The sequence below is a fragment of the Stenella coeruleoalba genome (genome assembly GCF_951394435.1).
Source record: "Stenella coeruleoalba genome assembly, chromosome: 10".
NCBI lineage: Eukaryota > Metazoa > Chordata > Mammalia > Artiodactyla > Delphinidae > Stenella > Stenella coeruleoalba.
The window spans coordinates 55,871,951-55,889,295 of NC_137156.1; the positions used below are offsets into that span (position 1 = coordinate 55,871,951).

Below are 17,345 nucleotides of genomic sequence, written 5' to 3' on the forward strand. Positions count from 1 at the left end.
TTGCAGTCGTAGGTACCTAAATGATTGTATGTGGCTGGGGGGATATCAATCTTAAATTGTGGCACCCACCCCAGAGCAGAGTGAATCAGTGTGAAATATTGTGGTTCCCTTGCTTTACATACTGTAGTTGGAAATATTAATGATGTTGATGAAGATAATGATAACAGCAGTTACACAGAGAGGAGTTAGCTCTGTCCAGGGAATGATGTCAAAGTTACCAGCATGAAATCTGCAAAATCCATTGCCCCTGATTTTACTGAATGGCATCTAGAAGGATATAAGTATAGATTTGACATGTTCCCTATAGTCTTCCAGATTCAGTGCTCCCCGGTTTGAAAATCCAGAGTAAATGTGCCAAGACAGACTTCAGAGGAGATGTTAATGATTTTGGCGTTAAGATCGTGAGTGAGTGCCTCTCTCCAATTCAAATCAAGGAAGCAGGGTGGTCCAAATCAGAATTTAGCTGGTTTATGCATATTGGGCCAACAGTATTGATTTTCCCAATATAAAATTCACTCTAAATGTTCTTTTTAATTTTGTTTGTTTGTTTGTTTTGCCGTAAACATGCATCCCAACAGTATGGATGATATAAACCATGTGGTCCTTGGCCCAGAAAACCAAGTGAACTCTTGGGGGAATTGTGTCCATCAGAAGCTTAGTTGGCTAATAATGCCGAAAGCAATTCATCTGCTTCTACACAGTGACTATAATTTGAAAGGTATCTTGTAGCCACTCAATCCATTCACACACATCTGGAGGAAGAAATAGAGAAGGCAAGTCACGCATTAAGTTGTCAAGGTAAAATAGGTAAATGGCTCCATAAAGCCAAACAGAATGAACATTCAACGGGCAGAATATGGAGAAATCTGTCAGCCTTCCATTTATATTTTACATAAATCCAATAAACAGATGAGGCAAAACTAGGGCATTTTGCAAAACTTGAGAGATTCGTTCATTTTTATCGAGTCACATTGCTCGGGATAGATTAGCAGTTAGTCTCTAACAAGAATGGAATTTTTTCTTTTCAAAGTATATGAAAATGAGAATGGAAGCCAAACATCATCTGGGGTGGTCTATTTTTAGAGAAAGTGATTTGCTGAGGGTATTTGTCATTCATTCAGGAGGACAGCCAGCCCTAAGCCATGGCAGGCATCAGTAGTAATAGCCAGCTCTTGCAAGGAAAAGAAAATAATCCTTCCATTCTTGAAAATCATTAAAAAGGAATGTTATCAAGTCAAACGCAAGCAAGACAGGCAGCAAGGGAATGAGAAAATTTAAGGCATTTTCTGTATATATGCATGTATGTACCGTAAATGTAGATTTTCTAGTGTGTGTTTCTCAGTGCACAGGTGTGAAAGTGTGTGTTCAGTGGGTTACGTGTGTCTGTATTACATGTTTCTGTGCATGTAAGTGATAATAGCTAATATTAATTGGGTTTATTCTATGTCTCAGACTCTGTGCTAAAAGCTTTATAGAGATTATCTCTTTGCATTATCTCTACAGCCATGTTTTCCATTCATGAAGAGGTTAATAGAGCTATTAGAAATCAAAACCAGGCCTCAGACCCAGACAGCTTGACCATTTCAGGCAGTCAGCTCCCCAGAGCCCTCTGCCACTGATTACATTACCATGCTGCAGAACAACCATGTTTATATGTGTCTTTGTGTATTTTTTGTTTGTTTTGGAGACAGTCTTAAAGGGGAGCAGTTCTCTCTATTATCTGCATTAAAATAGTATCGGTAGGTATATTTCTCACAAACACACCCATCTTCTTGGTAACATATTAATGGGTTCAGCAGCAAAATGAGTTTGAAAAGCTAAAATCTCAGAGTGTTTGTTTGGATCCCTGGTTGTCGTTTGTCTTCATCTTCAGACAGAGCCCACACAGTTCATTCTGGTGCCTTGCATCTGGCCTCTGGCTGGTAAAAATCGGTGTGATGTTTGGGACTGGAAATTTAGGGGATTTGAACTCTCTTTAACCACATCTTTACATGGATCTCTAGTAGTCATCTCAAAATTAGCCCATCAAAAACAAATGCCCAGTATTCATCTCCTCTCCCCATCAGACATGCTTCTTCCCACTGTCCATCATCCCAGTAAATGGCCATTTCTCCAGTGGCAACTGCTCAGGACAAAAATCCTTGGATTCATCTTCGGCTTCTCTCTTTTCCTCACACACCACATCCAACTCACTAAGAAACCCTACTTCAGAATATGCCCAGAACACACCATTTCTTACTATTTCCACTGCCATGGCCCTCGCTTAAGCCATCATCTGTCTATGAAAATGTTAGTCCTTTCTCCATGCATAAACCAGTGCAGTCCTTTACAGATACAGATCACTCAGTCAGGCAGTGTCTTTCCATCACACTGGGAATAAATGCAAAGTCCTACCCCAAGGCCTCTGAGGTCCTGCAGGACCAGCTTCTGCGTGTGTAACCTTATCTTTGTCCTCTGCCTCCTCAACTCCCTCTCGGTCTGTCCTAGTCACCGGTGCTCAAGCTCCTTGGCATTCCTCAAACACACAGAACGTATTTCCAGCTCAGGCTGGGAGGATGACCAGGATGAAAATGTGCTGGTGGGGATGTTCTAAAGTGGCCCTTAAAAGAAGTATCCAGGGGGCTTCCCTGGTGGCGCAGTGGTTGAGAGTCCGCCTGCCGATGCAGGGGACACGGGTTCATGCCCCGGTCTGGAAAGATCCCACATGCCGCGGAGCGGCTGGGCCGGTGAGCCGTGGCCGCTGAGCCTGTGCGTCCGGAGCCTGTGCTCCACAACGGGAGAGGCCACAACAGTGAGAGACCTGCGTACCGCAAAAAAAAAAAAAAAAGAAGTATCCAGGACAGCCAGGCAGTATTTGGCCAACAAAGTTGCACCCTCATCATAGGAATTGAAACCATGGCAGCTACGCCCAGGAGAGTGTTCCTCCAGGGTGAGGTCTTTGAAAGGCAGTGATCAGAGGCCCCATATCTCCATTAAGCCAAGGGATGCGGCTTTGCAGGTGGCACACGTGTACCTTGTGATGAGGCGACAAGCGCAGGGCACAAGCATGGATTTGGCAGTCTTGAGAAACCTGAATTTGATTCCGACTCCGCTGCTTACTGTCAGCATAACTGTGGGCAGACACTTACCCTTTCGGAGTCTCGTTCTCCTCTTAGTTCAGAATTTTGCAGTGATTTACTCTCCTGCAATAATAGTTTGGGTTTGTCAAAAATCTACATATACCCGTGGGAGGGTAGCATGTAAGTGCTGTACCAGTTAAGAATATCAGCTGGACAGGGCTTCCCTGGTGGCGCAGTGGTTGAGAGTCCGCCTGCCGATGAAGGGGACACGGGTTCGTGCCCCAGTCTGGGAAGATCCCACATGCCGCGGAGCGGCTGGGCCCGTGAGCCATGGCCGCTGAGCCTGCGCGTCCGGAGCCTGTGCTCCGCAATGGGAGAGGCCACAGCAGTGAGAGGCCCACGTACCGCAAAAAAAAAAAAAAAAAAAAAAAGAATATCAGCTGGACAAGTTATAGAAAATATTGGTTAAAGGGACCAAAAAATCCAACTTACAGTAATTTAAACAAGTATGGGTTGGTTTTTCTCACATAGTAAGAAGCCTAGAGATAAGAAGTTGCTGGCCTTGGCTTAGCTACTCAGCAAAGCCATCATGATCTTCCTTTTCTCTGCCACCTTGGCCTGTTGGCTTATGTCCCCATTGTCGTGGGATAGCAAGAGGGCTGCTGTAGCTCTAGACGTCATGTCTGTGTTCAAGACAAGAAGGAAAGAGAGAAAGGTAGGAGCAACCAAGTCTTCCCTCTTTTATCAGGAAAGCAAAACTCTGGAGAAATCTACATTGGATGTACATTGCCTTGGCCAGAACTGTGTCATAAGCCATTTCCAGCCGTCAGGAAAGCTGGACACACTGCTGTTCCAAGAAAAAATGGAGGTTTTGTAAGGAAAAGAGAAGTAGGGACCGGAAGTTGGGTACACAGCTAACAGAGTCTGCCTTGGAGGGGGGTGGGGGGCAAACACAAAAAAAAGCAGAGTCCTACAAAAATAAAAAAGGTTGAGAACTGCTTTGGGAGTGATATAAAGTTGATTGAGACCTAATCCAATCTACAAGGAATTCACAAATCTAGGGTGGGAGACACACAAAAAGAGAGTGAATACGATACATATTGAAATAAGAACTGGACCTGTGATGCAAGCATTATGTTATGGTACACTCAAGGAGCAATTACTTCTGATTGGAATGATGGAGGCGTCTTCATGGATCTATTTGAGCACTTCCTACGTACCAGGCATTTCAACACTAATTGCAAAGGTCTCCCCAGAGAACAAGACAGAAAACCTGCCTGGCTTCATGGAGTTCACATCTTAAGGACACAGACAAGAAACAATTAAACAAATAAAATGAACTCCAATTGTGACAATCCTGACATAGCAGGTGGCTTTCTCCAAGGGTGAGAGGGTGTTCCCAGACAGAGAAACAGCATGAATAGAGGCTCAGAGGCAGGAAAGTATATCCTCCTTGGTCACTTATGGCTGAAATTCCGAGTGAGGGTGGAGGAACATGGTCAGCTTGGGTTGGCTGCAAATGCCTGGCTTGGTCAGAGTAAGCAGGACTGATTCTTGGCTTTATCACTTACAGTATGTCCTTTACCACTCTGACTCCCAGGACATCATCTACAAATTGGAATAATAGTCCCTCATAGAGCTGTAGGGTGGGTTTAATGGCACAGTGCCACACAGTCACTGCCTGATGAGGTGGATTGGAGGATTACAGGAGATGATACACGTGAAGTTTTAGGAATAGTATGTGACACATCCGAAGGACTCAAATGTCAGCTGTAACTAATACCATGCTTGTTGTCCTTGTTACTTCTCCTCCACAGAAATGAGGAAGTTAACACAAGCTGGCTTCCTCCTCCATCCTCCACCCCCTCACTACTTGTGTTTTGTTACTACAACTCGTGGTATTTTTATTACTGTTAAAACTAAATTACGTGTCATCTGTTCTGAATTACGTGTCATCTGTTTCATTAAGTATTTATAATAGGTGAATTGTCTTTGTGAACTGTGTATACCAGTCATTTTAACTTAACCATGTTGAAATTATTTCAAGCACAAGTTCTTTTATGCCTCGAGTTTTCCATATTTTCCAGTGCTTTTGTTTTCTCTGCTCCTGAGTGGTCATTTGTCTGGGTTGAGAATACTTGGGTCATAACTTTGTCTTACATTGTTTCACATTGGAGAAGAGAAACTTGAAGTGAGTCTAAGGTTTCTTTCTTCATGGGTGACCCACTTTCCTGCCTGTGTGTTTGGATGTCCTCCTTTTCTTTTGACACCTTGACGTTCTGACAGGACACTTGAACTTGCTGGCAGGAAAAGAGATAACTCTTTTCACCAGGCTGACCGGACACATGGTGGTTCCCTCATTGTTGGGTTTGTCTTCTTCCCTCATTTAGCCCAGGAATTCTCTTTTATCTTTGAATAATGCTGCCGTTCCAGTCATTCTGAAGTCTTCTTCAGGATCCAGTTGTTTCTTTATGTCTTCTCTAATGATTTTCATCTTCTTGTATCTTTGTAATAAGTCCTGTGTTTTATGTGAGCTTCTCAAACATAACCCCACATCGTAGGATCACGTTTCTGCAGAGTGAGTCCTTGTTGCTTTTACCTTTCCTGTTTTAAATTTTACTGTGGTATTTACTGCTTGCTACAAATTCTTTTCTTAACTCTAGCGAATCCCTTCCTTTCTAACTGAGTTTGATCATCTCAGCTTTCGTGTCTTATTTTTCAGAGACTATATGTTTCCAAATGTATTGAAAGCACAGAGTGTATATAAAGTTTACTTTTTATTCCAATAGTAAGTGTTTTCACAACTATGTTCTTCCTTTACCACCTGAGTGGTATAATATTTACTTATTTTTTAGAGGTTTTCACACACACCATATTATTGGTTTATGTTTTATGTTCTTTCATTTCTAAATGAAACGAGTTTTTCAAGATCTGGAATTTCTGCCTAAATATAGTGAGAAAAGTCGCCTTTGATCACTTTAGGAGTCAGGTAGATGTTGTTAGGGTCCTTGTATTATGTCTTGAGCTAGAAGGGAGGTCAATGTTAAGTACATATCATTAGTTGACTGAGACAGCAGCCTCAGGAATCACATAGAATAAGCAAATGGTACATCTTCAGTAAATGTTGGCCGTTAAGAGCAGCAGCAGCATTGATCAATTTTGACTCCATAGAATTTTAAATTCATCCTCCGCAAACGCGTTGAGTAAATAAAGTCAAAGATGAATGACAAACTGAGGGGAAAAGGAGAGGAAAGTTTTCATCTCACTTGGGGAGATACATGGGCAGATATTCATTTTACAGCATTAAACTCAGTCTTGTGAGTGAAAAAGAAAGCATGGGAGATGTAACTCACTCTTTAATTGTGGTCTAATATTCCATCGAATGGGGTACTGGATTAATGAACTGTTTCTCTGTGGATGAACGTTTGATTGCTTCTAGTATTTTCTTGAGGCAGAGACCTGCATTTTTTCACCAAAATCCATTTTCATTTCTTCCTGGCTATACAAATGGCAGATGAAGTTTTTATAAATCTATAAACTATGTTCATAACAATAAAAAGATCTATAAACTACTAGATAATGATTAAATTTTGAGCAGTTATTTTCTGCCCAGATAGCAGTTCATAGGTACCATTCCCTAATAAAACTAACCAGGGCTCCTTGGAGAAATACTGGCTGCAAGACTGGAACAGGGAAAATATAAGATAAGCCTGGAGAACCCTGTAGTGTTAGCAAGTAAGGAAGTCTTCAGAAATATTCAGGGCATGTAGAAAAGGACACAGATTCAAACCAAAAGGAGCTTCCAGTGACCAAACCTGGGACAATTAGAGTAACAAAATGATGGTAGTAGGAAATTGTAACTCAGAATAAAGCAAAGATCCATCAGTCCATACTAATAGAAACAAATAATTAATAAATAGGTGAAGAGGAGGAGAATACTAATTAATTAATATAGAAGGATAATGGAAATAGACTATCACCATTAGGCAAACACCAGGTAATAAGTTTTGCAGGCAAGAATCATTGATGGATGTTGAAATTAGAGGACAAATGCATGATGAGAAACAGGATATCTACATCATCTCAAAGTAGTTCCCCTACATGAAACTCATTCATTACAAAGAGAAAAATAGTAACTTGACAGTGGAGCAGCCTGGCTAATATCACCTCAGCCCACTGACCAAAGTTAGTATCACCAGTAATAGGACATACTGATGTCAGGTACCTCCTAATATGCTGCATTGAGAAGAACACATCACTTTTGTCCTGTTCTTACTGAAAATATATAACCTCAATCTAATAATGAGAAAACATCACACAAACCCAAATTGAAGGACATTCTACAAAATACTGTTTTGTAAACCTCAAAAAGGTAGAGGTTATGAAAGACAAAAAAAGACTGAGGACCTAACATAGATCGAAGAGACTAAGGAAATGAAACTAAATGCAATATGGAATCCTGGATTGGATCCTGGACCAGAAAAAACGGCATTATGGGACAACTGGAAAAATCTAATAAGATCCGTAGATTAGTTAACAGTTTTATATCAGTGTCAGTTTCCTGGTTACAATCAATTTACTATATTTTACTATGTAAGACATTAACATTAGGGGAAAGTGAGTGAAAGTTACACGGGGATTCTACTATTTTGCAATCTTTGTATTACTAAAATTATCTTTAAATAACAAGTTCAAAAAAAAATAGGTCATGCAGTTTTCACTGTGTTGCTCTTTCATAGGTGAGCAATCCAGAGCCCTGCTGAATTGAAGAATTCAGAATAATTTTCTAACACCTAATAGCTAATGTTTAAAATCAGTAGTTTTTTTTTCCTCATTTAGTGTAATCTAACTCTGGGGATTTTTCTTAATTATCTGAAAGAAGCAGATCTGTTGTTCATTTGACAAAAGAAACCGCCCTTAGCCCTTATCTTTAACTAAATAGATTGTTAAAACCAGACAAAGCATCAGATGGGGCTTTAAACAGAATTGGGATTCTGTTTGCTGCTCTGATTCTCCAAGCTGCTATTAAAGCAAAAACCGTTTACTAGGTTTCTATAAATCTAACGTGCAGCTTTAGAGGGGTTCTGCAGTGCTTTCAAAATGAAAAATCAAGGATCAGAAACAGTGTATGAAATACACAGAGGATTCAGCCTGTAACTTGACAATCCATTAGCCACTTTATTCAACACCTAAGTAAGTTTTTCTTGAGTTAACAGAATACGAAATAGCAGAACCAGGGTATGGAAAAGTCCCCAGATGTAGACTCAGATACTTATGTTCAAGTTCTTTTTTCTTTAATTGAAGTAGAGTTGACTTACAATATTATATTAGTTTCAGGTGTACAACATAGTGGTTCAATGTTTTTATAGATTATATTCCATATAAAGTTATAAAATATTGGCTTATCCCTGTGCTGTACGTTACATCTATGCAACTTATTTATTTTATACCTAGTAGTTTGAACCTCTTACTATCTACTATATATGTATATGTATGTATGTGTGTGTGTGTGTGTGTATCTGAATCACTCGCCTCCTGTCTAAGTCTACCTTCCTCCAGCGTCAGTCCAATTTATAGCCAGAAGGACTTGATGTGCAGAAGGTGTGTTCTGCTCCTTTGCTGGTTCCAGGCCCTCACCTCTGTGGGGCTCAGTCTCACAGAGCAATTGCTTCATAGCCCCCTCGCAGTTAGCTTTGCTGGAGATGGAGGGTCCTCTTCAAAATAAGTACTGTGCTCCCAAGGGCTCGTGACTCCCTTCCCCTGTATCAGTGAGGATGTGCTAGGTTACGGTTCGGTAACAAACACTCCAAGATGATCCAGGAACTCTTCCTTCCTGCTCCTTTGGCAGTTCCAGCCCCTCTGCTGGGTCTGGGCTGTAGGATGGAGGGAAAGGGACAAGAGTCTTGGCGGCCCACAGTTTCTCACCTGTTTATGTAGGTTACTGCTGCTTCTCAGGCTAGCCCTTTCGGCTGATGATGCTCCATTGCTGGTCTTAGTGGGGCTTCTCTAGAAGGCCCCCTGCAGGGTGTTCCCCACCCCCGACGGCATACAGTTCCCTGAAGTAGAACACTGACTTCACATGGTCCCGGCCAACTTCAAATGGGCAACAAGGCACAATCCCACTACATGTTTGGAAGGTGGGGAGAACAGCACTGTATTGCTGTGTACACACGATAGATACTCAATGGTTCAAAACACCAGCCATCTCTTTAGTTGATGATCCTATGGGTTGACAGTTTGAGCGGGACTCAGCTGGGCAGTTCTACTGGTCTCATCTACGCTCCTTGATTCCCTGCAGGGAGCAAGGTGGCTCTGCTTCAGGGGTGTCACTCGAGTGATGGGGGCTTCTGGACTGTGTGTCTCTCATCGTCCTTCAGGCTATATCAGGTTTGTGCATATGGCAGTTTGGCAGGTTTCCAAGAGGGCAGACAGAAGCATACAGGGCATCTTGAGATTTGGGCTTGGAAGTGGCTTAAAGTTGATCTGCCGCCTGCTGTTGGTCAAATTCCCCAAACCAACAAGATTTGAGGAACTCCAGCTTTGATGGGAGGAGCTGTGAGGTCACCTTGCAAAGGGGCATGGGAAGGGGAAGGTAGAGAACTGTGGCATCCACCCCAAGCACTAAGACCACCACATCTTCCTGATCTTCTGTGGGAGAAGTTGGGGGGGGCTGATGGCTAGATTAGGTGGCTAGACTCGGCAAGGCCAGATCAAGACATCTTGTGTGTCCAGTAGGGGTGTCTGACCACACTTGATGGAGGTCTTTATTAGAATAGTGTGATGAGCACTTGTTTTGTCTACAGCTTTGAGGCTTAGACATTAATTCCAGGCAACAGGCATGGATATTCAATCACAAAAGGAAAACTGCCTTAAAGGTGAAGTGACCTACTACAGGTCATGCAGCTGCTAAGTGGTTCATTTCTTTTATCTGGGGAGAGGGGAAACTATGCACTAAGGGCTGCTGATTAAAAAGCATAATAAATGCCAGAGACTTAAAAGGCCGCTGCGGCTGGGATGGGCAGAGCAAGGTGGATGGTGTGTGAGCTGTCGCTGGGATCCAGAATCTACCAGTCCCTGGAGCCCATGGCAAGGAGCTTTTCTTTAAATTTATAAAGAACAAAGGAAGCTCTGTGAAGGATTTTAAACAACAGGCTCACATCTTGTTTCCAAAAGACCCTTCCGGCTGCCATGTGAAAACTAGATTGGAGGTGCAGACTGGACCAAACCGAGTTAGGATTCCTCCAGCCCCGTGTGGTGCCACTCCATGGGTCCCAAAGGCAAAGGAGAAATGGTCTAGTTTGCCACGAGCAAAACCGAGAAGCAGGGCACAGGGAGGAGCAGAGAAAGTCAAATGGATAATTTCACACCGTGCCCTCCTCAAACACACGCACACGCACATGCACTGCTTCGGACCCAAGCAGGCTTGAGAAGTTCCAGCTTGTGTTCTGTGATACTTTAGCCAGATTAATTCCGAGTCAGACAGTGACCTCCTCTGCTTTGCTATGTGAACAGACAGATGGCTGCCAAGGGACCATAGCAGAGAAAGACCAGCAGAGACGCCAGCATGAGGGACCCAGCCTTTGAGCCCAGGAGTTCATACAATTAATATTTCCAGTGATTCCAATTCAAAAGGCAAATGGTGTCCAAAGCAGTGGGATATTTTGACAACACGTGGGTGGGAGGGCAGGGAGGCAGAGAGGAGGGGCAGGCGGTGGAATAGGGGCTGCTGACATCACCCGCCCCCTCAGGGACATCTGTGAGCCTCCCCAGGGGCTGAGGAGGTCCGTAGGAACAGAGCAGTCCATGGAGCAGGCCTCAGCCCCACAGCAGGAGTCTGCACGATTGATCGTAAGTCTGTTCTGTCATTGCATTGCAGCTCCAGAAACTAAAACGATCACTTTCTTTCAAGACCAAGAGTTTACGGAGCAAAAGTGCTGACAACTTCTTCCAGCGAACCAACAGTGATGCGAAACTGCAGGCCGACATGCTTTCGGAGGTCAGCCCCAGCTCCAGCCTGCTCCCTGCCCCCGGATGCCTGACGTCCACAGTCACCAGGGCCGGCCTGTACCCAGGCGGCGGCAAGGCCCACGCCTTTCAGGAGCACATCTTCAAGAAGCCCACTTTCTGTGATGTCTGCAACCACATGATCGTGGGTAAGCCGTCCCTCTGCCTCCTCCTCCAGGTCCCTGCATCCCTGCAAAGCCAGGTGAGAGGGGTGTACCTGAGTCCAGGTCCCCGTGGACAGACTGTGAGTCTGTCTGATATGCAAGAGGGTTGTTTGGGAGCATTTGGGGTGACAGTGTGTGTCAACAGGTAAGGGAAGCAGGGCTGGGTGGAGGGAGACGCTGGGTTGTGGTACAGATGGAAGAAAGCTTCCAGCCGATCCCCAGGGAGCTCTCAAGCCCCGTACAGTCATCTCGCGTTGAGGCCAGAGGTCTGGGACTTTGTACCCCTGCATCACCTCTCACCGGGTACGGGCAGCCCCTGGGGAGGGGGCAAAATCTTGAACAGAGCAGTTCTTTTTAGCTAAGGGCAGTTAAGGGAGAGGGAATCCGTGGGAGGCAATCAAGGTGCTGGGCAGTTGGGGTTCGAACGCCTCTGTTCTGTAGGGAGATCTGAGTGACGCGTTGCAGGGTCCTCTCCAGTATGCGTGGCTGTGTCTATCTGGGGTCGCCTGGGCATGGGGTCTGTGGCTTGGTGAGCTCCAGGTGAGTGACAGAGACAGGCAGCTGTGGAAGGCAGGAGACCTCAGGGAGGCACTGACCCAGGCAGGACAGGGGATTTGGTTGGAATGGTGATTACAACTCTGGACCCGGAAAGGACTCACTCCTGGTACCTCAGAGAAATGGTGATAGCCTGAGCATCTTGGGGGTTGTGCCCAGACGAAGAGAATGACCTATAAAATGTCCCAGCTAGAAGGAAGACCTGAGCCATTGAGAGCCAGGCGCACAGAAATTCTGCAGTTAACACTCTTCTGCCTGTCTCACGGTAGAAACCCAGTGACCAAACAGATGGAGGAAACCATAAAAGTACTTTGGAACTCAGAGTGAGTTGAAACCCGTTGTTTCAAGAACAGCAGCGTGTCCTGGTGATGGACGGGTCACTGCAGAACAAGAGAGGAGGGGGAAGGAGATGCCCATGTGTGCTCTCAGGGGGCAGTTAGGATGTACCCACCCTAGGAGAAGTTGAAGGGCAGAAGGCTGGCATTAAGAGAGGAAATGAGGCTGGGAATCAGACGATGCAAGGCTGACTGAGATGGGGACTGTCCTGAGACGGTGCTGATCCTGCAGATATGAAGCCAGGCAAAGCCTAGAGTGCCTGGACAGCCACTGAGAGGTAACAGGTGTGAGAGACAGGCCTTCCCCACGTGGGGTCCCAATGCCAGGCCCACGCCATACCTCCTGCTCACTTACGGCCTGGGTGCTGCAGCGCTGGGCTTGGCCGTGAAGGCTTCAGGGAAGAACACTTTAAGATCAAGAGCCTGTTTCCCAAGCTGGGAGCCAGGGCCCAGTGTGGCCCTGATATGTCGTTCATCACACCTTCCAGCTCCTCAACCCTGAAACCCACCCTTCCCAGCCCCCCATTTCCCCTTCAGTACCCATTTCCCGTGGCCCAGCACCTCTTCTGAGTATGACAGTTGTCTCAGGTCGGATTCCCTAGAAGCAGAGCCTGACATGGGGACTCAAGTGCACGTAATTTATTGAGAGGGTGCTCTCAGGACAAGAGGGAGAGAGGGAAGCGGATGGAGAAGGGGAGGAACTCAACTAGGAAGTGGTGTTAGGTGGATCTTGCGGGAGTCTGGAGCATGAATTTCACCAGCTGGTCCTTCCTTGAGGCCAGCCTTTGGTATCAGTGGGCTTCCCTCCTCCTCCCATGATGGAGGTCATTTCAAACCCCTGAGCAAAGTGGCTCATGTTCTGCCGATGGCAATTTTCGGAAGAAAGGGGCAGCTGTGAGCCACGAGCAGCCAGCACACATACCACCAGTGTTATTAGTGAGGTTTCGCTGCTATAACGAATTGCCACAAACTTGGTAGCTTTAAACCACACAGATGTATTATCTTATAGTTCTGGAGATCAGAAGTCCACAGTGAGTCTCACTGGGCTAAAATCAAGGTGTCCACAGAACTGCATTCCTTTCTGGAGGCTCTAGGGGGGAATCCATGTTCTTGTCTTTTCCACCTTCTAGAGGCTGCCCACACCTTGGCTTGTGACCCCTTTTTATCTTCAGTGCAATGAAGCGTGGCAGTGGCAGGTCACGTCTTTTTCACACCACTATCCCTTTGGTCCTGACTCTCCCCCTTTCCTAAAGATTCTCGTGATTACACTGGACCTACCTGGGTAAACCAGAATCACCTTCCCATCTCAAGGTCACCTGATTAGCAGCCTTACTTCCATTTGCACCCTTGAGTTCCCCTTGCCGCGTAACATAACTACTCACCAGTTCTGGGGCTTAGGACATGGACATCTCTGGGAGGCCATTGTTCTGCCTATACCTACCCAGTACGGGGTATCTGGGTAGGGCATCAGCAGTATCCACCATGGCAATAGAAGAAAACCTTAGTTGAAGATCACAAGACTGGCCTCCGTGGATTCCTTTCCATGCTGTCTCTGATGCCAGTCATGTGATAGTTATATTCCAGCCAAAGGCTTTGTGATGTCACAGGGTGAGAGGCCATCTTACTTTGAAGTGGGCAGAGAGGTACCTTTCCATATGGTACACAGAATGGGGAGAGCGCGGACCCATGTTTTGCTCCTGGCTATTCCCATGAAACAATTAGCTCCTTCCCTTCCCAGATGAAATGAGATGAGGGAGTGAGGATGGTAGAAAGACCATGCATGTAGAACCAGACAGCCTGGATTGGAGCCCCGTGCAGCTGTGTGACCTCGTGCCAGTGACTTGCCTTCTTTGAACCTGTGTCCTCATTTTATGCGGAGATGATAATACCACCCTCAGGGTTTTGTGTGGACTTATGAACTGGTAGAAGGGAAGTACCAGGCATCTAATAGACCTCAGTAGAGGAAGGGTATTGGAATTGATATCATTATCGTTATTATTAAACAAGAAAATAGTCATTTTCCTAAGGAAGAGAAAGCTATTTAGAGGGTAAACCAAATTAGAGTAACAAAAAAAATTTTTGACACTTTATAGCCATAAATAATTTTAAAAATAATGTCATGGTAACAAAATAATTAGTCCCTCATCTACACAGCAGTGTTTTACATACACCTTAAAGATTGCCTCTGGTTCTGCATTTCCCATTCCGTGAGGGATTTGAACAAGCAAGCAGGTGTCTAGAAGAGAGTGATCAGAATGGTGAGTGGTGTGCCGAAATAAGATTGTGAGGAAACCGTGGGAGTTTGGTGTGGAAAAGACTTTGGATGTGCAACTGTGTTTTAAAATACCATATTGGAAAAGTCAAGAGACTTACTCTCTGTGCCTTTAGAGGGAAGGGTTGGGAGCAAGGGTTAAAGTTAAAAGACAAATTTCAGGGAGAATATAACCATTTAACTGAGGCATTTGACCAGTAATTGAAGGGCCTGCCTTATGAGTAGTGAGTAGTTTAACTTCTGCCAGGCATAGGTCGTCTTGAAGATCTTCCCCTACTTAATTATCTGATATTCTTTGAAATGAGCCTCTGCTGCTTCCCAAAGAGACCAGTGTCTGTCATCATTGAACGTGGAAATATCAGTGGTTTCCAGTGTAGCCAGGAAGGCAGGGTTCTGCGGTGTCCTTCACCCTTGGCCAAGAACCAGTTGGCGGGGGAAGGGTGTGTGTGTGGGGGTGTTTATTCGAAATGGGGAGCGGCATCAGCCACTTTTGCAACCATACACGCAGGCCTGTCCTCATCCTCAGAAAACCATTCTCTATTCACACTGTCATTTTCTAGTCACTATTATTATTCATGTTCTTCCTTCTAACAGGCCACATTTAGGAAGAGTGCTTTGTGTCAGTCAAGGATTTCCGAAAAATCGCCGTATCACAACTACTCTAAAACGCCAGTGTGCTCAAAACAGCTTTCTTTTACTCTTACTCAGCATCTTCAGATCACCTGGGGCTTGGCTGATCCAAACTCAGCTCAATTACTGTGTCCTCTCTCTCTTCCTTATCTCTTACCCTTTCGTTGGACCCATGGGCTGCGCATGCCATGTCCTTCTAATGGCTAGGACAAGTGGAAGCATACAGAGCTTCCAGAGGGCCTTGGGTTGGAGGAACCCAGCTGTCACTTCTGTGGATACTCCACCGGGATGTGGGTCAAACCCATGTCCAGGGATGGAGAAGTGCACTCTGCCCCCAGTAGCAGGGATAGCAAAGCCACCTGCGAAGGACAGAGTGAAGAATGTTAATAATCCAGCCTACCACTGGGCTTAGGATGGCCTCTGCACTACGGAGCCTTTTTTGTCTGGGAGACACTACTAAGTCTTAGCGCTAAACTACCTTCCACGTCCCTTCTGCATCTGGAAGTGATGCCTGGCATCTGACCATTACCATGGCAGGGAGGGGGTCTCATCATGTCTTGTGCTCAGAACTCTGAGGCAGTTTGGCCTCCAACTTCAGTTTTGTGTCTACCTACCTAGCTTCAGAATTTGACGCATCATTTTCAATTTCCACACAGATTTCCACTGTCCTTTTCAAGGCAGTGCTATTCATAACCCTTAAATAGGTGATGATGAGTCTCTATTTTCAGTCTCATGACGAGTGTGAAAAGACCGACAGCCTGTGTCTTTTTAAAACAACTAATGGAAGTGAGTTCACCTCCGAGGAATGTCACAGTCATTACCCTAAAGAGGATTCCAGGTACACCTCAAGTACAGTGACAGTTTTGAAAGATTCTGTTTTGAAAATCACACCAAAAAAATGCTTTGTGTTAAAGAGAATTTCACTATACTTTTCTCTTCTCAGAATTAAATGTATAGTGTAACTGCCTTTTTAACATAAAAAGAGAGAGAAGAAAGAGAAAAAACAGTCAACAAGGCACACTGCTCTTTTCAAAGATGAAAACCAAGTAAACCAAATAGTAGGCTCCTTCAGGGAAAGGAGAAAGGGTATTAGAGAGGTGATGTGAGACCAGAGTGAACGAGGAGAGGGAAAGGGCAGAGGAAGGAGGCGAGGAGAGGAAGAGGAGTGAGGTAAAGCAGAGGCCGATGGACGTTATCCTTCCCGAAACACTGCCCAGGGCTTGTCATCTGTGATAGAGCACAGCTGATCTGCCCTTTTTCTTTACTCCGCAAACCTAACCTCCTGTCTCTACATAATCACCTGAAGATTTGTATTCTTTTTTTTTTTTTTTTTTTTTTGCGGTACGCGGGCCTCTCACTGTTGTGGCCTCTCCCGTTGCGGAACACAGGCTCCGGATAGGCAGGCTCAGTGGCCATGGCTCACGGGCCCAGCTGCTCCGCGGCATGTGGGATCTTCCCGGACCGGGGCACGAACCCGTGTCCCCTGCATCGGCAGGCGGACTCTCAACCACTGCGCCACCAGGGAAACCCAAGATTTGTATTCTTTAAGCCTCAGCTCATCTTCATTTTCTAAATTCCGGGGAAAGACCCCCTGCTACTATCCCCTTAGAATGACATTCCAGAGAACATATTAAAGCAGGTTTTTTCCTCTCAACTGAGAACCAAAGGTTATGTAATGATGGCCAAGAAAAATCAAATCTCATTTGTGCACTTTCTAGCTGATGGATATTTGTATAAAAATAAACGGAATCTGGCATCCTCGCTGTCTAGGATTTCTAAGTTGGAACGGACACTCAGAGTTGGGTTTACAGGGTCTCACATGTGTGCCTCGCCTAGCTGCCTAGGCCTTAAAGCTGGAAAGCGTAAACATTTGCCACCGGAAAGTGGCAGTAAAAGTAGACCAGGACCCCAGCCTCATTCCCTGCCCATCTCTTTCTAATTTCTTTGGCTCCTTCACTCATTCCCTCATTCCCTAGTGCCAGCATTGCCCTTGACCTTAGACCTGAGATTGCTCCTCCCCTGCTGACCCTGCCCTTAGGCCCCTTGGGTTAAGCAGGCACTATGGCATGCCCCCCGCCTCCAGGACATGGCTACCCTTTATGATCACCTCCTTTCCAGAAATGTGGTCACCTGTGCAAGCCAAAGATGATCAAGCCAGTCTTTCACGGAGACATGAGAGAAGTAGGCAGTTAGGTGTGTTCACCAGCCCCAGTGCTGGATGCCCAAGCCTTTGGGTCAACAGGATTCAAGAGCCAGTCAGACTAGGAGAATCCTCTTGTACTTGCTTAGAAGAAAAATACTTCCTCCACCAAAACAATCCACTCTT

The 17,345-nt window shown here is 45.3% G+C and overlaps 1 protein-coding gene across 10 annotated transcripts in view; it reads left to right on the forward strand.

Moving 5' to 3' along the window:
- The window catches only part of STAC (SH3 and cysteine rich domain), a 370,710-nt gene that overhangs the window by 293,570 nt on the left and 59,795 nt on the right, over nucleotides 1–17,345 (forward strand). For 7 of the 10 annotated variants that reach the window (XM_079934185.1, XM_079934190.1, XM_079934184.1 and 4 more), the window contains one exon: nucleotides 10,936–11,212. In XM_079934185.1, the coding sequence (XP_079790311.1) occupies nucleotides 10,936–11,212 (277 nt within the window). Of the gene's footprint in view, nucleotides 1–10,935; nucleotides 11,297–17,345 lie in introns of all 10 variants that reach the window. The other 3 variants (XM_079934191.1, XM_079934188.1, XM_079934183.1) reach the window with 2 other exon arrangements.